The following is a 25,060-nucleotide window of genomic DNA, read 5'->3' as shown; positions in this document are numbered from 1 at the left end:
TAATCCCAGCACTCGGGAGGCAGAGCCAGGCGGATCTCTGTGAGTTCGAGGCCAGCCTGGGCTACCAAGTGAGCTCCAGGAAAGGCGCAAAGCTACACAGAGAAACCCTGTCTCGAAAAACCAAAAAAAAAAAAAAAAAAAAAAAAGAATGATTTCTAGCATGGGAAAAATGAAATGTAGATGTTCTGTAGAAAACATTAAACAAATAACTCTAGTCCTAATTTGGATTAAAAACATCGATATTGCCAGGTGTGGTGGTGCATGCCTTTAATCCCAGAAGTTTGGACACAGAGACAGGCAGATGTATTTCATATTGAAGCAGTTTTCTTCTTTTTATATTTAAATGAACTACAAGCAAGGGTTAACCTTCAGTGAGTATTCAAACTGTAATTTGGAAAAAAGGTTCTTCTTCGAAAGAACTAAAAATCCTTGGAGAAATGCTTGATTATAGGTTGATGAAGGAAATGTATAAGAACCTGGATCATCTTGTCATAAGAAACGTCGAGAAGCTAAAATCCCATCTCAGATATATAGTAATGTTAAGGCCAGTGTGGGCTACATGGGACCCTTTCTCAAAAATAACTACCTACCTACAAATTAACTACCTAACTGAGTGAGTGAATCAGTTGAGTGAATGAATGAGAAAAAGTGTGTGTGTGTGTGTGTGTGTGTATACAGATATATGTATGTATATATACATATATGTGTGTATGTATATATATTTGGGCTATGCGAGACCCTTTCTTAAAAATAAGTAAATAAGAAAGAAAAAATTCATAGCTAAATAAATGCTTGTCTTCTATAGCTTCTGCATATCTCTCTCATTATTTTGGTCTGTTTAGAGGTATTTCTGTCCCACCAAATTACATGTTCCTCATGACCAAGGAATGCCTTTTAAATATTACCTGCATTTTAAATCAAGTTCTCATTCTTAGTGTGGGGACAGGCTGGGGAGCACACCTTGGAGGTTAGAGGACAGTTTTGTGGAGTCACGTCACATCTTATGCCCTTGTGGGCTCTAGGATTGAATTCAAGTCGTCAGGCTTGTACAACAAGCCTGGTACCCATGGAGACACCTCATTGGCCCTTTACATTTTTTAAAATTCATTAAAAAATTTGGGGTGTGTGTGTCTGTGCACGTGTGTGTGTGTGTGCATGTGTGTACATGAGTACATTCATGTACACACACACACACACACACACACACACACACACACACACACACACACACACACCACTGCATCCTGTAGGTTAGAGGACAGCTAGCAGTAGTTCATAATCCTTCTGCCTTAGGTCACCAGGCTTGGCAGCAAGCATGTTTACCCGCTGAACCATCTCAGTCAGTCCAAATCTTACTTTGACTTCCCATTGCTTAACATTCTGTATAATGTTTATGGGGTGATCAATAAAGATTTCAGTTGACGAGCTGTAGTCATCTTTGATTTTTCATTTTTTTGTTAATTAACAGATGGACCATCATACCATTTTTTTAAAATTGCCTTGTGCACTTTTCATATTTTGAGTACTGTTCTCCATTTCACTAGTATTCATGAATGTATGCTTTTTGTCATTCCAATCCTTTATCGTTGAAAGTTTTATTGTTTTTCACCAAGAAAAAAATTTAAAATAGCAAGATATAAAAGTAAGCTGGGCTGTGGTGGCGTATGCCTATAATCCCAGCACTCAAGAGGCAGAGGCAGGTGGATCTCTGTGAGTTTGAGGCCAGCCTGGTGGACAGAGCTACTTCGAATACCTCCAGGGCTACACAGAGGAACCTTGCCTCAAAAACCCCATAAATAAATGGATGGATGCATGGATAGATGGATGGATGGATAGATAGATGGATGATAGATAGCTCTAAAGCCGCCACTGTTAGTAATTTAGAAATGCAGTTTTATCTACCTTCTCTTTTTTTTGCCTCTCCCTCCCTGTCATTCCCCAACACAAGCTACTACACTGAAATCTCTGTAAATATGATAATGCCACTGTACCTCCCCATTCTCTGTATAAAGAAAGAATGTGTAAACTGAACCATCAAACTTGTGATATGATGCTTAGAAAGTTTCATTTTTAAAAAAGAAGAAGAAGAAAGCCAGGCATGGTGAGCCACACTTGAGGGAGAGGCAGAGGTAGAGGCAGATACCTGTGCATTTGAAATCATTCTGGTCTACATAGGGAGTTCCAAGCCAGCCAGGGATAAATAGTAAGATCCTGTGTCAAAATAAATAAATAAATAAAATAAAAATAAATTAAAAAAATTTAGAAGTTCTAAGTGAATAAAATCTCTTTAAATAGTTTTAGGCTTCCGAGTATTTCGAACTTTTGTTTTATTTGGGATGCTTAACATTGTGATGAACAATATATCTTTTCATAGTGCATTTAATTATTCTTGATTATAAAAATATTGTAATGAATTACTTTTATCCCACTCTTCATCACACTCATTTATCCCTACGCATAGTTCCCTCCTTAGGCTAGAAGTGGGTTTGTTGAGTCAAAGATATGCCCATTAGGGGCTAGAGAGATGGTTCAGAGTTAAGAGAGCACTGGCTGCTCTTCAGAGGTCCTGAGTTGAAGTTTCAGCAACCTCATGGTGGCTCACAACCAACTATAATGAGATCTGGTGCCCTCTTCTGGCGTGCAGGCATACATGCAGGCAGAACACTGTATACATAATAAATAAATAAATCTTAAAAGATATGTTAAGAAGTTATATTCTGCTGTACTGCTCCCTAAAAACTTAGACCCATTTCCATTGACCTATTAGTTGGTTTTCAGGGTCTTATTGTTATTAAAATTTTGATCATTAGCCCTAAGCGATGGTCTTCACATAAAGTAACTCATTTTTTTAGCCCTTTATTCATGTAATTTTGGTTGAATTGTTTCTTTTCTTTATGTTGACAGCAGAAACTATTAAATTGTGTAAGATGTACAAATTATGACCTGGAAAGATATCTAATACACGTAGGGTAGAATATAATTATTTTATAGTAACTACCTGTTATATCTTTTATATTATAAAATACATATATATGCATATATATGTTTGTATATGTGCATACATGCTCACATGTATGTATGTATGCATATGTGTGTCCTTGCTTGTGGAGGCCAGAGGTCAACTTTGAGTGTCTTCTTCATTTGTTGTCCAACTTATTTTTTGAGACAGGATTTCACACTGAACCTAGGGCTGGAATGATGGACTGGCAAGCCCCAGGGTCTCCTGTCTCTGCCTGCCCAGTGCTGGTATTCCAGGCATGTCTCCACCTTTTGATGGGTTCTGGAGCTTGAGCTGAGGTCCTCTTGGTTGTGTGGCCAGCACTTTACTAATGAGCCATTGCTCTAGGTTCTATAATATAGTTTTGAATGATAATGTGGCAATTTGTTCTTCATTAGATCTTGATCAGGTTCATATCAAAAACACATTTGTGAAGTCTGTCTTATTTGTATCTGCTTGGAGGAGATAAATAGAATTAGAATTGTCTTAAATTCTTGGTAATGTTTTGGCTCCTGCTTAATTCTCAGAAGTCTCTTATAGGGGAAAGAGAATGTTTGGAGTCCGGCTGGTTTATTGTCTGTCTTCTGCTTTGATGTTTAACCTTATTGTATAGGAAAAACAGTTAACTTTCCAGGTTTTAGTTTGTCTGTAAAATCAGGATCTATGTGATTGCTGTGTGTTTGAATGCTGCTCTAAGAATCAACTACATGAAAAGACTCAGCACAGGTACTGGCAAATAGTAATTGAATCCTTTTGCATCTGTTTCTTTTGTGATAGCTAGTGAAAGACAGACAATATTAGATATGTGTTCACTATATCTTTTACACACAGTAGTCTTAGATATGCACTCACTATGACTTACATGTTTTGGTTTTACAGAAATCTACTCTACATTTATCCTCAAAGCCTTAATTTTGCCAACCGTCAAGGTTCTGCCAGAAACATCACAGTGAAAGTCCAGTTTATGTACGGAGAAGATCCGAGTAACGCAATGCCGGTAAGAACCACTCTTGACTGTTTCTCCTTTTCACACTTATTCACATAGTAGAAGTTTCTGTTTTGTTTTGTATCACTGACTGGCAGCTCTAACTGGAATTTAATGTGATCCTTTAAACTAAATTTCTAACTGGGAGACTTCCTGAATATAGTAATATGCTTCATTCTAATTCCTTATGAGTACCTGGCATATGTTAAGCACTCCTAGAGATGCAAAGATGAATAAGTGAATAATCTAGAGAATGAAATGTAGTGAGTGAGTGACTGCAGACAAGTCCATCTAGGAGACGCTCTCAGAGAACAGGGCGCTTTCCTTTCCTTTTGGCACTTGAGATTCTGATTTCCCTCAGCGACCCGCCCCCAGCTCCACCCTTAGGATGAATGGCAGGGGAGAGAGGTAGGAGGGGATATGGTCATTTGCACACGGCCCCTAGGGGGTAATACATGTGTCTCTTTCCAACTTTGTCAAGAAACTGACCGTCTGGGGTGCACATTAGATTCATCTAGGGAGTTGTTAAAATTCCCAGTGCCAAGGCTGAATCTCATTTTAATTAATTCATCTCTGTAGCTTCTAAACTAAGTAGCAATTTAAAAAATTCTCATCAAGTGATTAAATTTGTACCAAATGTTGAGAACTGTGGTATGTGCTATTGCAAGACATATAGAGTCAAAGGAAAAGGTGTTCAGAGATGGGAGAGGATGCCTAACAGATGACAAGTGAGCATCATATGAAGAAGTTCCTGATCTAAAGTGAAATGGTAATGGCGGTGAGTCTGGATAGTGGAGCGAGGAAGGTCCAGGACTGTCCCTGAGAGTAATGACTACAGTGAAGCTGCCACTGAGCCTGGAGTGATGGAAGACAAGTTAGACATCGATGGTGGCCAGCCTGTAGTGATTCGTGACAGCACAGTTGCCATTGCTAATGAATCCAGGTTCTACGACAGTAGAGATTTGGGGGTGAAAGGCATATGCTATGGCAGATTTAGCCTCAGACAATGTAAGTGTAATGAGAATGCTGAGCTCAGCATGGGTGCATTGTTCACGGGGCCTTATATTATCCTTCAAAACTCTCTTTTAATCAAGTTCTTGGGAGGTTTCTGCTCCCCAGGAAAGATGTGTTTTCTTCTTCCATATTGCCTCAGTTGTATCCACTTGTAGATCCGCTTGACATCAGTGAACACAAATTATTCATCTTTGTATTCTCTTGTGGCAACTGTTTCAGATCTTTACATGTAACATGTTGAGTTGAATAAATATTTGTTAAATAGGTGTGGAATTTATTTCTGAGGTTTGAAATTAGCATTTTGTTCTTTACTAGATCCTTATTTCTGCTAAATGAATAAATGTGCTGTTTTAATTGAGGTAATATACTGTGAAAACAGACACTCTGTATGAATTGCCATGTGGGGTTGAGCTTTATGAAAGATGTCATATATGTCAAAGTATGTTGCATTGTTTACTTATCAAAGTCTTCCATGTCTTAGCATATTACTGGCTTCTTCCACATAGCCATGGGTGAATTCCACCTGTACTGGTGCTTAGACCCCTCCCTCTTTGGTGCTAGGACAGCATTTTCTTTCACAATGTAGTTGCATGCTTATTTATTGTATGCATTAGATTGTGAGCTCCTTGAGGGCAGGGACCCTGTCTCATTTATACCTGTAGCTTGATGCTTATCACAGTGCTTGCCACTTAATTATTGCTTAGCCTGTGTTTCTCAGGGACTGAAATACATTGTCAGTGATCACAATGAAACCTGTTCTACTTTGTTCTGTTCTGATTGCATAGAGAAATATTTTGCTTTGTGAAGAAATAGCTTCTAAAGAGAAAAGGTGCTGTATTCCTTTCATCTGTACATTAATATTTATATGAGAGTATAATGTTTTTATGTTAGTGTAAATGGCTGCTATGAAAATATATGTATATATTTATGGGCAGAATGCATATGTTTTTGAAATATAAAAATTCAAAGGCTCTTCATATAAATGTTTGATTATATTATTGTTAGTATGACAAAACTGTAAAGTTTGTAATGATGGCACTAAAATAAAATTTTATAAGAGTATATTAAGGTAACTGGGTTTGGTGGTGCATGCCTTTAATCCCAGTACTTGGGAATCTGACATAGGAAGATCAAGAATTTAAAGCCAGCCTGGACTACATACCAAATTTAGGTCCAGCCTGGGCTACATATTGGGATCCCATCTCAAATTAAAGTAAGAACAAAATAAAAAGAAACATACCTAAGGCATTGGAAAATTGACCAAATAAAACTTATCAAAGGGAGTAAATATTACTGTATTTGCTATTCCTTTAAAATAGAAGCACTAGCTTGAAATGTCAGAAAAAGAAACAAATGCCAATAACCTCCTTTACAAAAGGAACAGACTAAGTTTGAGTTTGATGATAGACGTGCACTCACATGCATATGTAAAGATAACTGCCAGATTTAAAGCATTTCATCTGTGGCATTTCTTAACTGTACTGTTATAGTAGTCATAACAATGACGTTGACATCAGTCTCTAGTTAACCAGTGATCCTGGTTCGGTTGTTTTACCACTAAGATTTCTGTGTGAGTACCCTACATTTTTTTAATGTGGTGAAATTTAAAAATAATATATACACAAGTCTAAAATGGAGTACCTCCATTATGAAGTACCTTGCAGGGTGTACAAGATGTAAAAAGATAAACAGCATGACCTAGAAATCTTTTGTATCATTTCTAAACAACTGGTATTTGACCTTGAGAATGGCTCTCATGTTTTACTAAAGCCACCACTTTGTAAAGTATATTTATGCCACCATGCTAGGGTAATTTTCTTATAAGTTTAAAGTGATATGTTATACCCTGAGTGTTTAGTTTCTTTAAGAAAAAGGAAAGAGGGCTGATGATGGAGTTTAGTTGCTAGAAACCTTGCCTAGCATGCACGAAGCCCTAGGTACATAAAACTAGGTGTGGTGGTATATGCCTTTAATCCCAGCGTTAGAATCAAAGCCATCCTCAATTACATGTGAACTTCAAGGCTGCCTTTGGTTACATGAAGCCCTGTCTCAAAAAAGTGGGAGATGGGAAGAGGACAAATGTATTACTCAGTGGATAGAAATATAATTATAGAAGCTTTCTGAATGGTTGAATGTCAGATGGGTCTATCATTGAAAAGAAATCTGTAGTTGAGCAGTTAAGCTTTTAAAGATCGTTAAGTAGGCACATTGTTCTTCACTGGGCTGATTTTGCCCATTTTCTCAAGTAGTTATTAAAGCATACAAATTCTTACATAGATATGAAACATCCAGCATTTATTACAACCAAGTTTCAACATGCTGTTATTTGTTACAGGTAATCTTTGGTAAATCTAGCTGTTCAGAATTTTCAAAGGAAGCCTATACAGCCGTAGTATATCATAACAGGTACTGAATTAAAATATTTCTTTCAAAGTTACTCACTTCTTAGTGGCATTGTTAGCACTCACATTAGTATGTTTACCAAATGCTTTGCTGCACTGAATGTGCAAAATTCACAGCTGACATCAGAATGACAATATTCAGTCTGTAGATGCACAGTTCTTCTTTGTAGACGTCTCAAATGTAAGGCTTTATACAAAAAGCATCTTTTAAAAAATTCTATTTCTTCCTGTATAGTTATTGATTAGCGTTTTGGCCTCTGGTCCTTTGATCTTTGCCTGTTACTTTCCCCAGATATTTTCTTGTTTTGTTGAGTTATCCGGTGCTCAAGCCCACTGAAGTGGTGATGTGTTCAGCCTCCCACCATCCTTTGACTGTGTGGCTGTCCAGTTTTACTTCTACGGGCAGGTGCTAACCCCAGAGAGCTTTTATTTTCTTCCTCGTGTGTGTGTGGTGGGGTGGTGGTTATTGAATGTAGTTAAGGAAAAAGTCACACAATGGTCCTGTTGGGTGGGCTGTTGCAGAATGTGCTGTTGGACCTCCTGTGGGGCTGCAGTCGTTTGTTTACCTTCTGTTAGCCCCTCGTTTACAGTCTCCTTGTGAGTATTTTGGTTTGGTTTTACTCTGTACCTTTTCTTTCATGAACCAGTAGCTATGGGGTTTCCTGCAGCTTGTCTTTCTTCTGCATTTCTAGCTTACTGGTTATGGTTGTCAGACTTAAGACATGTTTTGGACACGTCTGACAAATTATGTCCAATGTAATTTCTCTATTTACTGCCTCAGATTATCCCCATACTTGTCTGCCTTTCCTTCTCTTTCAGTAGTAGCAATGGCCCCTCTCCCGCTCAGTGGGACTCATTCCCATGTGCTCCTAGTCTTGGTCCACTTCCTCAGAGAGGGCGCCAGCTCCGGCCTCTTTCCATCGCAGCTGTTTATGGCCCCGTCCATTATTTTCAAAGGCAAGGTCATGCTTCCTGCGTAACCAACACCGGGTCTTTCCCTGGTGCTGTTACATGGTGCACGCTTTTTTGATCTCCTTCCTTCTTTCTCACCTTCATCTGGTACACATTTCAGTTTCTGTCTGCTTTTTGAGATTTTCTATCTATAGTGACTTGTTTTTAAAGTATAGGCACTTCACACAAAATACTAAAACTTTGCTCATAATTCTTAGTCTCGCTGTATGACTCCTCCTGAGTGATCTTATCTGTCTCTCTCTGTTAGGTTCAATGAAAATACTTCTACTTTAGCCTTTATACAGAATGCTTCCAAATCAGTTCTAGTCCTGACCTTTTGTACTCCAGTATCTTTTCACTGACTGATGAGACACACGGGTTTGTGTGTCCTCTCTTTCTGGTTTCCATGCTTGTCTTCATGACTCTCTATTTTTAATAATTTTCTGGTTCAGAATTTGACATCTTTGACATTTTCCTTCTATTCTCTGGTATCTAATCAAACTTTTAAGTCTTAATATTCTTCTTTCTGCCTTTTGTGCTCTCTGTTTCTGGACCTTTCTTGGACCTGGGTTTACTAAACTTTACATATGCTTTAAAGCCTGTATCAAATATCTTATTCTGATTTCAAACTTGAAATAATTTGTTTACATTTGTTCTTGAAGTGATAACCTTATGTGCTCAAACAGTTTCTACAAAGGACTAGGTAGTATATGTTCTAAGCCTGTGGCCATATACCATATCTCTGCAGCCAATGAATCTCCTGCCACTATAGGACAAAAGTGCCATAGTCAGTAAGTAATGTTACAGTAATGTGGTGTGTCTGTGTTCTAATAAAACTTTATTATGGACACTGAAATTTGAGTTTCATATCAAGAAATATATTATTGTTTTGATTTTTAAAAACCTTTTAAAAATATGAAACACATTCATGATCTTCAGGCTATATAAAATAGGTAGTGGACTGGGCTTGGCCTGTGAACATTTGCCAATCCTTGTTTTACAGTGTACCTTTTGACGTCCGTGTCCAATTCATATTCCTACTAAGTTATATAACTTTAAGGGTAGTTGTTGTCTTATTTACCTTTAAAACAACCACAAAAAAAAAAAAACCCATGTAGCCTAAATATGAGAAACCATCATTGATTCCTATAGACACTTATAATGTGATTTCAGGAAGAAATTAATCCAAACACTGTATACCAGTAAATACAATTCTATAAAAATAACAATTTCTAAAAGTTTCTCAATTTGGCTGGGTCATTGTTATTATTGTTTTTAGCATTAGTGGAATTAACATGACAATACCATCTGACATTGCTTATAAATTCAGGTTTTTATAATTCAGTGATGGTTGGTGAGCTTAATAATAAGAAACACACCTTTTAAAATGTTCAGCCAGTCATCAAATTCTCAGTTAACATTAGCTCTTTCTTGTTATCATTATTTAAGGCCTAGTTCCACTTACTGTTTCTGTGATCAAATCCATACCTGTTTATGTAGTTTTGAGTCTTATTTGAACAGGAAGAATATTGACTGTTTGACATCTGAGACAGAAACTTGCCTGACAGGAAGGACAGCCTTCACTTTAAAGGTGGTTGGAACCATGTGACTTAGCTGTGTTTCCATTGGATATAATTCTGAAAGATGCTGAGAATGGAGAATTGAGATACCTCCATTGAGTTCTATTCTTTTTATTTGTGTATCACAAAAAAAAAGCTTGATTCTATTAAAGTGCCCCTTGAGACCACGCCCCTCCTGTTGAAATGAAGCATCATGACCATCAAGCATGACATTCTTGTATTAGTGTAATGCTCAGGAGCACTTTGATGCTGTTGGATACGTGCAATTTGTGGGCTTTCTCTGATTATGACTTTCTTTGTTTCCTTGTGTCAGCAGTGGTCTGTTTGCTAACATATTTATTCCTTTTAACAATGGAACACTTGAGAGAAAACATTCCACAGAGAGCCTAACTTTCTTTAGAGATCCCCCTCCCAAATGGTAATTGTACTTCTACAAAAGAAAAGTGTTTTCCTATGAGTATGGCTTAAAAATATATACTTGCAATACTGCTTTGACTTTTCTGTGCAGTGTGTGCCAGATTTGGTTCATAAATGTAGGACAGCAACGTGAAGATCTCAGTATCTAGGCAGTAATTATTAATGAATTTTCTAATAGTAGGGTGCCTCAGCTCATTAATAAAAATGTGATGAACATTTTCAGAAACTGTTAGTTCCCTCATCTGGAAGTAGAAGTTAATTATTTAGAATTATTTCGAACAATGAAAAAAACATCCTCAAGTAGATGAAAAGTAATGCATGAACCTAAAAGTTAATCTTAAGATCATCCAGATAAACAAATACAATAATTATTCATTTGAACAAATTACTGACTATTGATTTCTTGTTTTTTTGATTTCTTTGTGTGAAGGTCTCCTGATTTTCATGAAGAAGTCAAGGTTAAGCTCCCTGCCACTCTAACTGACCATCACCACTTGCTCTTTACTTTTTATCATGTTAGTTGTCAACAAAAACAAAACACTCCTCTTGAAACCCCAGTTGGATATACAGTAAGTCTCTTTGTTAAATATTTATATTAAGGGATCTTAAGTATAATAAAACATTTATGAAATTTAGCGTTCAGTAGATGCTTTCTGTTGAGTATTGCCCATTTAATTCTCTGTAATGTCAAAATTTGCACTTGGAAGAAAGCATCCCCATCACAGATACTCACCAATGGCCTTAGCTATTAACAACTTCATAAAACTTACGTGTTAATTCTGATTAGTGAGTGTTTTCCAAACAGTGCAGTATAAACACAGAATAGAAAGATTTGAATGTAAGACAAATTAAAGAAATCCATAGACAAGAAATTAAAGCCTTTGAATATTTTTTAGCAAAAAAAAAAAAAACCCATTATGGTCAAATTGCCAGGGTTAAAACACAGTGAAGGCCAACATCAGGTGTCATCACAGTTTTATTGTGAAATTTATCCTTCAGCTCAAAAGATGGAATTCATACTTCAGTATTTTTGTCTCTTATTTTTATAACAGGAATTATGGTAACTTAGGAGGTAAATTATATTCTTACTCCCCCTCCCCCCAGTATTTTGGGTTTCCTTATTTACCTCAAAACTACTGTTTTAAAATTCATTTATTTTATAGCCTTTTCTAGAACTGACTCTTCCTTGGATAATAAGGCTCTGTACTCAATATTGCATGTCAAAATAGTCATAGTTAATATTACTATTTTTGTTAATTAAATATGACCAGAGAAATGGACTGCTGAAAGCCCATTATTACTTAGGTAATTAAAAATCCTAATACATGTTGATAATGTGAGAAATTTAGGTTGTGCACATTCATAAAGCAGACAGTCCACATAATGATTTCTGTAACAGACCCATGTCTCTTCATTTAAAGTGGATACCAATGCTGCAGAATGGACGGTTGAAGACTGGGCAGTTCTGCCTACCGGTCTCGTTGGAAAAACCACCACAGGCTTATTCAGTGCTTTCTCCTGAGGTCAGTACATCTCTGCATGTTTAATTCTCCCTACTGAAAGAAAATAGTTTAAAAAAAAAAAACAAAAACCCATAAAGATGTATACCAAACAAAGCTTTGCTGTTTCTTCTATGTGAATATACATAATGAAGTAATACTTTTTTCGTTGATAATTTGTTACTTGAATTTCTGAAAATCTTGTAATAAAAAACCTGGAGCCAGAGATTGGGATAAATGCTGAAAGATCAGAGAGCCAAAGGAACAAGCCACTGCCACATTTCACCTTGCCAACCCCACAAATTCTCTAACTGAAATCATCTGAGTCCTCAGCTGAAAGGGGTCCAGCCGAAAAAAATGGTTTAGTTCCTGTCTCCCCAGGCCTTATATAACTTTCTCCACCCAGCCATATTATTTCCTTCCTAGTGCTGGGATTAAAATCATGTGATTCCCAAATACTGGGATTAAATGTGTGTGACTTCCAAGTACTGAGATTAAAGGTGTGTACCACCACTGCCTGGCTCTGTTTCTCTCCTAGACTGAATTAATCTCATGTAACCCAGGGTGGCTTTGAACTTACAGAGATCCAAATGGATCTCTGCCTCCTGAGTGCTAGGATTAAAGGTGTGTGCCACCACTGCCTGGCCTCTATGTTTAATCTAGTGGTTTGTTCTGTTCTCTTCAGGCAGATTTTATTAGGGTACACAATATATCACCACAATAATTACAATTTTTCTTTCTAAAATTTTGGAGCTTTTAGCTAGATGTGGTAACAAACTAGTTCCTAAGTGGCTGAGACAAGAGGATTGACACAGGTTTGAAACTGGCCCGGGCTACATAGGGAATATATGTATGTACATGCATTTGCATGTGGAGAGGTCAGAGGTAAACACTGGTGTCATCCTCAGTCAGTTGCTACCTTTTTTGTTTGTTTGTTTTTGACCAAGGCCTTTCATTGAACCTGGAGCTCCCCAGTTTATCTAATTTGACTAGCAAGCGAAACCCACCCCCCCAGAGCCTCCTGCTACCCACCTTCCCCAGTACTGGTATGAGTAGGTGTTTACTATGCCTGGGTGCTTATGTGGGTAGTGGGATAGAGAACTCAGGTCCTCACACTTGCTTAACAAACATTTCACCAAATGAGCCATCTTTCCAGCCTTGATAATTCAAAAAAAAAAATCATTTATTTATTTATTTTTTTGTGTGTATGAGCTCACATTTATGTACATGTGCATCCCATCACACACATGTGTAGGTCAGAGGACAACTTGCTGGAGTCACTTTTTTCTTTCCACCATGTAATATCCAAGGCTCAAAGTCAGGTTATGAGGCTTGTCAACAAGAGCCTTTATCCCACTATGCCATCTTGCTGGCTTAACTGATACATTTTGAAATGTAAAATTAAATCAGTGACTAAGAAGAGTTATCTGTTACAATAATTTTGGGAAAATTTTATGATCTGTATTATTACAGATATAAAACATAATGTTTCAATTTTTCAATAATTTTGAGGGAAGATTCATAAAAATAGAAGTAATGTGGAGCTGGAGGGATGGCTCAGCAGTTCAGAGCACTGGCTGCTCTTGCAGAGAACTCAGATTCATGTCTCAGCACACAAACCAGGAGGCTTCCAGCAGCCTCTTGCTCCAGCTCTAAGGGACCAACATCCACTTCTAGACTCTAAAGGCAGCTACATACACTTAAAAACATATAAACATGTAGACAGACACATGTATGCAAATAAAAATATAAATAAAATCTGTAAAAACAAACATTAAATCATTTGATTATATGAATGATGCTAACATTTGAAATTCATCTATGCTTTTTGATGTAATTATATTAAGATGAAGTATTTTATTTTCATGTTATAGCTGCTATTGCAAAAGAGAAATTCTGTTGTCTCACTTTTTAGGAATATACACAGCAATGTTTTTTAATCTTCATTGAACTTGTACAAGCCAATGTGAGGTCTGAATTGTTCACATAGTGTGTAAAAAGAAGCACACTCATTTTTATTTTTGTATTCTGGAATACTGACACTTTCTAAATAGATTGCAGTACTTTTTTTCTTTTTCTTTTCTCCTCCCCTCCCCCCCAAGACAAAATTTCTCTGTGTAGCAGCCCTGGCTGTCCTAGAACTTGCTCTGTAGACCAGGCTGGCCTTGAACTCAGATCCATCTACCTCTGTTTCCTGAGTGCTGGGATTAAAGACATACGTCACCACCGCCCAACTAGGTTGCAGTTCTTTATTCCTATAATCAGACTCAAAGCTGGTGCTGACTTTGTGTCTAGAATAACCAATGTGAGTTCTTTTTAGACTTCTTTTCCAATGACATTTTCTATTTAGTGATCTCACCAGGTCATAGACTAGCTCATTAATGTTGAATTTCTAACAAGGCACAGTTATACATGGTCTTGCTAAATTCTGTCCCTGTTCCTGCTTCCTACTACTTATCTTCCACGTCACATTTACTGCCCCCCGAAATGGCTGAACTGTTCGGAATCTGGTTGTAATCCATGCAGTCTGTTCCCTCAAGTCCTTTGTTCACTAACCGTGGTGTGAGCTTACAGAGAAGCTCCCTGTAGCCATTCTTGATACTCCACTCATGCACTGCTGTTAAGTTGCGCTGCCTCTTTGGCACCCAGGATTATTTCCAGGATACACTGTAGACAGTCCACTCTAGCTTGTTTTCCACTGGACTCTTGATGTTGTGTGTAATTGTTCTGCTTGGTGTCTTACAGGTTCCTCTACCTGGGATGAAATGGGTAGATAACCACAAAGGAGTGTTTAATGTTGAAGTTGTTGCTGTTTCATCCATTCATACACAAGTGAGTTTAGTATTTTTAATAAATTTCAGTTAAATGAATTGAACCTGTTATCTCATGTTAGTTCCGTTGTCTTTCCAGGCTTTAGGAACGTATGTTAAAAACGTAGATTTAGACATTTTTTTCGTTAACTACCATTAAATACTTCGCCCTTTAAATGTCATTGGTGTATTTTGAACAATAAGGGTCTTTTTCTTTCTTTTCATTTCTGATACATGAAAGGCTATTGCCAGCTCATTTTAATTCTGACAAAGTCAAGTATCTCAAGTGGAAGGTTTTTAGAGATCATTTGCTCCAGGTCTTGACCCTGTTAGTAGTGAGGAGGAGGGACATTGAATAACAGCACAAAGGTTTAGTTGGGAGACAAATCCAGCAGCAATTTGAGTGGAGAACATTTAAAATACAGACATGTTCAAAATATTAAAGATGATTTGCTATTAAATGGATGTTAAAAGAATTCTGTGATAACAACAAATACCAGACTGAGAAGTATCAAGAAGTCCAAAGCAAGCTCCTAATGACTGACAGAGTCTGAGGAGAAGACACTGTTGCTATAGGAACGTGGAGCTTAGCATTCTGTGGTGACGGAGAAACTTAGTGGCTAGCACCTGCTGTAGGGGCGTGAGAGTCACCACTGCTGTGTGCACGTCCACACCACCAGCCACCGCTAGGAAGATAAGAGTCAGTCTTTCCAGTCCCCGTCCCCACAGGCTACAGCTGCCGAGGGATGGAAGGATCCAGCTCCTGTACTGCATGCTGTAACAAGGAAGGTGGGCTAGGAGCTAGGAGAGTAAGTCAGTAACAGATGCAGCTTGCTAAAGTGCCCGCCGCAAGAATTGAGCTCTAAAAAATTAGTGAAATAAGATCCGCCATTGGTCTCAAAGATTCCTTGAGTAACTGATGGTATTTAAGATGTGGCTGTTTCAAAACGATGAGAAAGAAGGGATCTGTTAAATCGGAAACAGTGTTTGTATATACGTGTATGTGCTTTTTTGCATTATCGATTAATATGAGATATTGATGTTCTTCAGTTCTTCTTGGTTTGATAATTAACGTGGTTAGAATTGTTTAGCTCTGTTATTGTTCATTGTTTTAGGATCCTTATCTGGACAAGTTCTTTGCTCTTGTCAATGCTCTGGATGAACACATGTTCCCAGTCCGAATTGGAGATATGCGGATCATGGAAAACAACTTAGAAAATGAACTGAAGAGTAGCATTTCAGCCTTGAATTCCTCGCAGCTGGAACCAGTAGTCCGGTTTCTTCATCTTCTGCTTGATAAACTAATACTTTTAGTTGTTAGACCTCCTGTGATTGCTGGCCAAATAGGTAATTAAGTTTACTTGGGATGAATCAGACATTTATAATTTTGAATTTCTGACTTAGATTTTAAAAAGAATCATGATTTCTGTTTGCTTGCAATGGGAGGAGGTGGGAAGGTGCTGCTGACTTGTATGTGCCAGAAAAAAATGTATTTTTATAAACTTTTAATCAAACTACTGAAACAAATTAATATTCAATCACCAAAGATGTATTAAGCACTTATGATGAATCTGATACTCATAGACACTGTCAAAAGCTTGGTCCCTGCTATTAAGTTCTCATAGAGTAGTTAAGAAGAGTGGCCAATAGACAGTCCTATTACATTTCATGGAGCACACAGTGTGTCCATTCTGCATTTCCATCTGTCTCTTATCCTCAGTTTCCTATAGCTCTTCTCTTTGTTTTCTCAGAATCATTGTGTTTATTCTTTTGTACTCTGAAAAAAGAACTGTTTCTCATTTCCACCCTTTTCCAAATAAAAATCTGGGGAAGAAATTAAGCCTGAAAGATACGAGCTGCTCTGTTATTAACGTTTTGTTAACCGGTGGCACTAAGGAGCTGTCTGTTCACAACCTGAGATATGTGCTCTTTTAGGTCAATTGTGGGGGAAGTTCTTGAGTCGAGTACTCAGAGATGAATAGTTCTTCTTAAGTCCTGTTCCAGGAGGAGAAGCCATATTCATGTAACACAGACACAAAGAACCTGGGAAGTTATGGGAAGACTTGTAAGGAATGAGCTATAAAGTAGAGGTGATGTGGGAGACATGAGACAATAGTAGAATTTTCTACCACACTTTCTGAAACCAGAAAATTATTCTGTAGGAAACATTAGCCTTTGAAAGATCTGGCTGTAATTATGGAAGCAATGTGACCAAATGCTACCTTTAAAGACATACTGTGTAGGGGTAGGGAAGATGTCTTAGTGGGTATAAGTACAGCAAGTGTGAAAAACCTGAGTTCAAAGACTCCAAGAGCCCATACAAAAGCCAGATGTGTAGTGTGAGTGTCTGCAATGCCCACATTACTTTGGGGAAGTGGGAGATGGAGAAAAGGGACTTCCTGGAAGCTCATGGGCCAGATACCCTGATACACACAATAGAAAACCAGCAAATAGACCCTGTCTCAAAACAAGGTAGCAGATAGGCCGGCATCTGAGGTTGGCTTCTGACCTCACCTGTGATGTTGGCACATCTGTACCCTTCACACCTGTGCTGTGGCACACACGCACCTGCACTCACATACAGAAGTGGATACACAAAGGATGCTGTGTGGAGATAGGTTGAAAATGGAAGTTTGAAGTCATGTACAGTCTCCTACCAAAAATGATAGAAGTCCTAATATAAGGCAGGTGAGACTAGACCAAGGAAAAGAGGATGGATTCGGGTTCATAAGATTACTACTGTGTGGATGGCTTTTAAGAAAAGAAAGTTATTATTTGTTCGGGATTGTAGAAATGGAATTAATAATAATAATAATAATAATAATAATTATTATTATTATTATTATTATTATTATTATTATTATTATTATTACAAGGCATTGGTCAGAATAGCACTGTGTGCTTTCTTTTCATTTCTATATGAAATCCTCTCAGCAACCTTGGGTAGTCCTGTCCTAATCACTCCTCTAGTGCCATAACAGCACACCATGACCAAGGCAACTTTCTTCTGAAAGCATTTAATCTGGGGCTCACGGTTTCAGAGGATTAGCATCCGTGACCATCATGGTAGAATCATGGCAGCAGACAGGCAGGCCTGGTGCTAAAGCAGTAGCTGAGAACTAACTTCTGATCTATACACATGAAGCAGACAGACAGAGAGCTAACTGGGAATGATAGAGGCCACCCCCAATGACACGCATCCTCCACAAAGCTAATCCTTCCAAACATTTCCATCAGCAGTGGACCAAGCATTTAAATGTCTGAGCTTACAGGGGCCCTTTTGACTCAAACCACCACGCCACCACTTCACAGATGAGTACAGGGGTGAACATGTTCAAAAGTTTTGCTTAAAGTCATTGAACTATAACCACACAGCCAAAATTCAACCCAAGCAACAGTTCTAGAGTACATCTCATACCTAACAAGTGTCCATTGATGAGGTTTTTAAGAACAGTCTAATCTAATTAAAAGAAGAAATATAAAAAGTTTGTTTAGAGATTTGATTCTCACCCAACGTGGTGCCTACAACTATCTGAAGTTCCAGTTCTAAAAGGTTTTGATGCCCTTGTCTGGCATCTTTGGGCACCAGGCACTAATGTGGTATACTTATATACGTGCAGGCAAAAGATTCATACACATAAAATAAAAATAAAATCTTTAGTGGTAGTGGCACACACCTTTAATCCCAGCACTCTAGGAGGCAGAGGCAGGCAGATTTCTGTGACGTTGAGGCCAGTGTGATCTACAAAGCGAGTTCTGGGACAGCCAGAGTTGTTACACAGAGAAAACCTGTCTTCAAAACAAAACCAAAAACAAACAAAGTTCGGTTAGAAGGGAAAACTAGATTGAATGGAGCATCAGAATGAATTTGAGGATGCTGAGAGATGATGCAATAGTTAAGGCACTTGTGGCTCTTCCAGAGGATCCAGGTTCAATTCCCAGCATCCACATGGAGGCCTACAACCATCTGTAACTCCAGCACAAAGGGATCTAACACCCTTTTCTGGCCTCCCCCAGCCATACAAGTAATGCACAGACATACATGCAGGCAAAACACCCACACACATAAAACAAGATAAGAATTAAAAAGTAGCCAGGCGGTGGTGGCGCACGCCTTTAATCCCAGCACTCGGGAGGCAGAGCCAGGTGGATCTCTGTGAGTTCGAGGCCAGCCTGGGCTACCAAGTGAGTTCCAGGAAAGGCGCAAAGCTACGCAGAGAAACCCTGTCTCGAAAAACCAAAAAAAAAAAAAAAAAAAAAAAAAAAAAAAAAAGAATTAAAAAGTGAATGTTTACATACTGAGATAAATCATTTACAAAATAGGAGAAAAATACAAGAAAATGGAGTGAGAAAAGATTTAACCATTGAAGCAAGTTCAGGAAATGAAAGTAGTTAGATATCTTATGCTTTTTTTTTTGAAAGGTGATAGGAATATTAGTTTCCAGTAAATTTATAGATAGATTTGAGGCCTTTCAGCTTTATGCATGTCCTGAGTGATGTAGATGGTGAGAATTGCTAAGAAGGGAGTAAGGTGGATTTTTTAAAATATAATTTAATTCATCTTTTATGTGATGGGTATATTACCTGAATGTATGTATACGTATGTGTACCTCATGCATGCCTGGTACCCAGTGGAGACCAGAAGAGGCCATCAGATTCCTGGAACTGGAGTTACAAATGGTTGTAAGCCACCATGTGAGTGGTGAGAATTGAGTCTGGATCCTTTGGAAGAGCAGTCAGTGCTCTTAACTCCTAAGCCACCTCTCCATCCCCTGGACGTAGTTTTGAAAAGGATTCTGCTGATTTGGAGTAGCCACTGTGAGGGGGAGAGGAAAGGAGCTAACCAGGAGCCAGGGGGCTGCTAAACCTCAGGATTCCCTCTCGGCCCTCTGGTCCATTTAGTTTAGGACATGTCCTTTAATCTTGTAAATAGCCATTTCACTTGATTATTTCACTTTTAGGAAACTTAATTGGCCTCATTTATCTGTCCATAATTCCCTGTCCTGATAAATAAATCACAGACCTGACTCTGACACCCTTTTCAGATGTCTGCTTGGTTTAATAGTCTTAGTTCTTCAGGACTGACAGTGTGCTGTCAGAATTCTGATTTTAAAAAGTTCTTGAGGTTTATCGACATGGATAATGGAGTGAGTAGGTGGTGGTATTTTGACATGTCAAGAGCTTTGCATCTTTCTGTTTTTCCATCCCCTCCCCCATCTATTGTTGCTTACCCACTATCCTCTATTCATAGTACTATTTTTAATGATTTATTTTTATTATTATTTTAAATTTCTTTAAAAATAATAGATGCTTATTGTATGCTCTTTAGATTTTCAGAGTCATCTTTAAAATGAGTAGTTAATTTTCGAGTTTGTATAGAAGATGGATTTCTCTGTGCTTTGTATTACTTTTCAAAATATTGTGTATCTGTTAGACACTTTTATTTTAACTAATCTAACCCATACAATTTTCACATTAAATACATCAAATGGATTATTTTTCCTTTTGTTTTCAAGAATAATTTTTGTCAAGCTATTTCAAAATATCAAAATCAATGTACTATTTTTATACACTTGCTGTGTCTTATTCTACTTATAGCCTTTTATAAACGGAAAAGAACCTTCTTTTTATGGAACTGCAAATGTAAAAACATTAAAGCAAAATTATTTTCTTCTTTCTGAAAAGTTAATCTAGGGCAAGCATCTTTTGAAGCTATGGCATCAATTATAAATCGACTTCACAAAAACTTAGAAGGAAATCATGACCAGCATGGCAGAAATAACCTTCTTGCATCGTATATCTATTATGTGTTCCGCCTGCCAAATACTTATCCTAATTCACCATCACCAGGTATTTTATTCTTTTTAGTATTAAACTGTCTTTCATATTTATGCTAATTCTGAAGCAGTCATGTAGCTCACTGTGTGACTCATACATTCACAACATTTATTTACTCTGTTAAGGAACATTCACAGTGCTAGTCATTGAAGGGTTATGTTTCATTTTTAAAGTATCATATATACAGCTTCCTTTAAGTTGAATTGGAGAGCTTGGTTAAGTTAATTATTAGAAATGAACCTTGACAATCGCTTCATCCATCTCTGAAAGCATTTCATCATTTCTTGTTAAAATTAATAGAATATTTTATTTGCCATTCAGAATGGTTTTAGACATTTAGGGAGATACATGGTAGACTGATAATTTTCTCTTAATCCTAAAGATCCATAGTAACGTAAAAATGATTGTCTAGAAAGTGTCCCAATTTCTTCATGACCAGTAAAATAACATAAGTTTTCTGAATATTAAAGCCTCAGCTAGTTACTTGTCTTTCATATAATGTTGATGATAGTGGTGTTTGTGAGGGATGTTTGAGTTTGTATTTCCATTTAGTTAGTTAGTTAATTATTTAACTTTTGAAACTGCTTACCTGTTTGCTGTATAAGCAATAACTTGTCCTTAGTAATGATGGTACGTGCCCCTTTGCAGCTATTGGCAATGTTATTGATTTAAGCTTTAGCCCAGAATTTTTTTATTGTTATTGTTGTGAAAAGATGAACATTTGTCTTTCATCCTGACCCATAATTTACTATCTTGATTTTAGCTATATAACTTGAGAATCTGAGCATGTGAGTGACAGTGGTATACCCAGAATGTTTCTCTGTCTGCCTTTTTGTTTGATTCAGTGTTAAGATTTTTCACATTTTACATATAACTTTTTCCTGGCCTAAAAAAAGTATATACATTAATTAGTTGTCAGATTTGTGTCATTTTCAATAAGACATTTAAAAATATTCAACAATCCAAAGACATAGATAGAGCTAGGGAGATGGCTTATTCTGTAAAATGCCTGTCATAGAAGCATGAGGGCCTGAGTTTGGGCTCAGAACCCTTGTTAAGCCACATACGGTGACGAAGACTTCTAATCCCATAGTGGAAATACGGAGGATCCCTTGAGCTTGCTGAGCAGTGAATCTGCTGAATCTGAGATCAGGTTGAGAGACCCTGTCTCTAAAATCTAAGAGACAGGCAAGTGAGGAAGACAGCACGCGCGCGCACACACACACACACATTTTTATAGCACATACACAAAAAGATGTAGATAATGAATATAATTGCTGGGTATTTGTGTTTTTATGTAACATGTTTGAAAGAAAATAAAATGTTTGATTTTATTCAGACAAAGGAATTCTTTGCTTTTTTTTTTATATATATAACCTAGGCTCTTAGAATTGTCTTTAGGTTTATTTGTTTTGTGTATGTGTAGAACAGAGATACCATTTTGTTATTTTTAACATCACTCATGAAGATAGAGAAATAAAAACATGCTTTCATTTACGTGATACTGGTAATAATTGGATTTCCCTATATACGTGACCATATATCAAGGGGCAGGGTGGAAAGTGTAGGCAAAAGGGAGAGAAGAGGTATCAGCCGTGGCATTTTGTGTCTTCGTCACTACCGTGTTTGAGTAAAAAAGGCAATGTTTCTTATTCAGTTTATTTTTTATTGTTCATATAATATAGAAGCATTTAAGAGAGTGATTCTTACTTAGAATTCATATGGTTTGTGTCAGCTGTTATGAAGTAGAATTTCATATTGGTTCTTCAGTGTTTTTGTTTCTAATGATTTTTTAGAAAAGAAAACCTGTGTTACTTTTCATTTAGAAACTAAAGCAATTCATGATTGTTGTGGGATTTTGTAAAGTGTTCAGTTATTTTTGGGGGTCTTTTCCTGGTTTTCTCTCTTACTAATTACGTGCTTCTTGTTGCAACTCTAGGTCCTGGGGGTTTGGGAGGATCAGTGCATTATGCCACAATGGCTAGGTCTGCGGTGAGACCTGCAAGCCTTAACTTAAATCGTTCTCGAAGCCTGAGCAACAGTAATCCAGATATATCTGGTACTCCCACATCACCAGATGATGAAGTTCGGTCAATCATTGGCAGTAAGGTAAACTGAAGACATGGCTATCCATTTATGACAGTTATCCAAGTATTTAATTTATTCTTAATTTTAAGATGTATTTGAGTTCAAAATAAGCAAGGAATTGTTTTCTGGTTTACTTGAGTTAGGAATAAGCAAGAAGTTTATATTCCCATTCTGTCAGTAAATAGTTTTCATGTATCTATTAAATATGTTCACTGATATAAACTGGTCTATACATTGTGCATTAAAAAAATTGCCAAATTCTAAAATTTGTCCAGGATAAATCATCACATATAGCTTGTCTGATATCCCATCATGTGAAAAATTCTTAGATCAATTCTATAGCATAGGGAGAGACCTGTGTGACTGATGTGTACAAGAAACATGCTGTCATTGAGTTCAAGTGTGAGTTCCTCCTTCAGGAAAGCATCCAGAATAGTTACTGGTCTTGGTTGATAATAGAGCTACATTTCACATGAACCTCTGTGGATGGTACTAGGATTTGAGAAGTGTGATTATGTAATGATGGTTAGTAATTACGCTAGACAAGAGAGAGGCCATCTAGGTTATATAAGACCCACTTATACTTTATTCAGAGCCTCCATTATTATCACATAAAAAATATTCACAAAAATTACTTTTCTACACATAAAATATGGTGGTGGCAAATGCCATTTGTCCTAGCACATAGGAAGCAGAGACAGGCAGATCTCTGTGAGATCAAGGCCAGACTGATCTACAAAGCGAGTTCTGGGATAGCCAGGACTGTTATACAGAGAAACCCTGTCTTGAAAAAACAAACCAAACCAAACCAAACCAACCAAACCAACCAACCAACCAACCAACCAACCAACCAACCAACCAACCAACAAAAACACAAAGATAACCCTGAGTTTAAACTTAGGAAAAGTACTCAAGATTTTTAATCTTATTTTTTACCCTCAATTGTTTCTTGTTTAGTAGGGGCAGTACTTAGCACTTACATAGTACAAAGTATAGTTCGGTGGTAGAATGAGTCAGGTTTGTGAACTGCAAATATTTATTGTCCAAAGGCTATACAGAGCATATTCCTCAAGATAGTACCTTAAAAAGATCCCTTAACAGCTCACTACTGTCTCTGTAGTTACAGTTCCAGGAGATCTGATACCCTTACACAGACATGGAGACAAAGCACCAATGCATATAAAATAAAAATAGATAAATTATTTTAAATCTCCTTCTTTAAAAAAAGGATCCCTTAATTTCTATAGAATTTACATTGTGCTTCATATAACAATTACTCTTTATATGTTTGTTATATAACTTTAAGATTTAGAACAAGGTGTTCTATATTAATTGATGAGTTTTGCTTTTTTTAAAGATCATTAAATGGAATGTAGTAACAATTTGTACATATATACATACATATATATGAAATTGTATACATATATATGTGTGTGTATATTAATTTCTTTTTTTAAGAAAATGGTCACCACAGCATGAAAATTTGTCTTGTAATAGCTCTGTCCTGTGGTAATTAATTTTTTTCTTTTGAGACAGTCTCATTTTGTAGCCAAGGCTGGCTTTGAACTCCTGTTCCTCTCTTGAGCCTCCTAAGTGCTGTGATAACAGGTATGTGCTGTCATCCCAGATACAATTAAATTTTATTTTAAGTAGTTTCACATTTTTCCCCTCTTTTGGAAAAAATAATAATTACTTTCATATTTTTCCCTAATGTTAATAATATTTATCTCGTAAAATGTGAGGAGTCTAAATTGTTTTGTATGCCTATTCTTCATTTGTTCTTATTTTATTGCCCAGGTGATTCAGTAGCCCCTTCTCCTTTACAGATACTGTCTTTTATCTCAATCATGGTCTTACCTTAGGTCTTTCAGTACCAATAACTTCGCCTTCATGATTTCAGTTTCATGCATTTTATTGTCCGACCATTCTCAATTTGTCTTTCTAGTGTCCCAACTCAGGTAGTGTCCCTTTCAGCTTCTCATCACTTAATCTTGTTTTATTTTGTTTTGTTTTCTGGGAGGAGAGGAGGATTGTCTTAACATTCTCTCTTCTTCCTAACTAGTCAGGACCCGCCATTTTATATTCTAATCACGATCAAACCTCAATTTCTGTTTTCTTCTCAAACTTGAAACCATCATTGAAACCAATTGACTGCCACTTCCATGTCTTGAAAAATGGCAGTGTCTTAGTTAAAGTTCTGTTGCTGTGAAGAGACACCATGACCATAGCAGCTCTTATAAAGGAAAACATTTCACTGGGGCTGGCTTGTATCTACTCCACCAAGGCCGAGTCTCCTAGTAGTGCCGCTCTCTGTGAGCCTGTGGGGCCATTTTCAAACTCCCCCAGGCACCTAGGAAACCTCCTGTGCAGCTCCCTCCCTGCTGCCAGCTCGTCCTTCTGTGCTCTTGTCACTATGTCCTTCCGCCTGCTTTATTGCCACCAGCCCTTTCCCCTGGTTGATGCTGACAGCCATGTCTG

The 25,060-nt window shown here is 37.3% G+C and overlaps 1 protein-coding gene across 6 annotated transcripts in view; it reads left to right on the top strand.

The window, feature by feature from the left end:
• Dock7 (dedicator of cytokinesis 7) overlaps nt 1–25,060 on the top strand; it is a 200,443-nt gene that overhangs the window by 102,988 nt on the left and 72,395 nt on the right. For 5 of the 6 annotated variants that reach the window (XM_076564551.1, XM_076564550.1, XM_076564549.1 and 2 more), the window contains exons 15-22: nt 3,878–3,995; nt 7,333–7,403; nt 10,778–10,916; nt 11,769–11,870; nt 14,592–14,678; nt 15,772–16,003; nt 20,342–20,506; nt 22,434–22,603. In XM_076564551.1, coding sequence (XP_076420666.1) covers nt 3,878–3,995; nt 7,333–7,403; nt 10,778–10,916; nt 11,769–11,870; nt 14,592–14,678; nt 15,772–16,003; nt 20,342–20,506; nt 22,434–22,603 — 1,084 coding nt within the window. Of the gene's footprint in view, nt 1–3,877; nt 3,996–7,332; nt 7,404–10,777; nt 10,917–11,768; nt 11,871–14,591; nt 14,679–15,771; nt 16,004–20,341; nt 20,507–22,433; nt 22,604–25,060 lie in introns of those variants that run through there. The other variant, XR_013049236.1, reaches the window with a different exon arrangement.

This window comes from Peromyscus maniculatus, chromosome 2, assembly GCF_049852395.1.
Source record: "Peromyscus maniculatus bairdii isolate BWxNUB_F1_BW_parent chromosome 2, HU_Pman_BW_mat_3.1, whole genome shotgun sequence".
Classification (NCBI taxonomy): domain Eukaryota; kingdom Metazoa; phylum Chordata; class Mammalia; order Rodentia; family Cricetidae; genus Peromyscus; species Peromyscus maniculatus.
The sequence above is the reverse complement of the archived record's forward strand: the minus strand, read 5'-3'. Positions and strand labels throughout refer to the sequence as shown.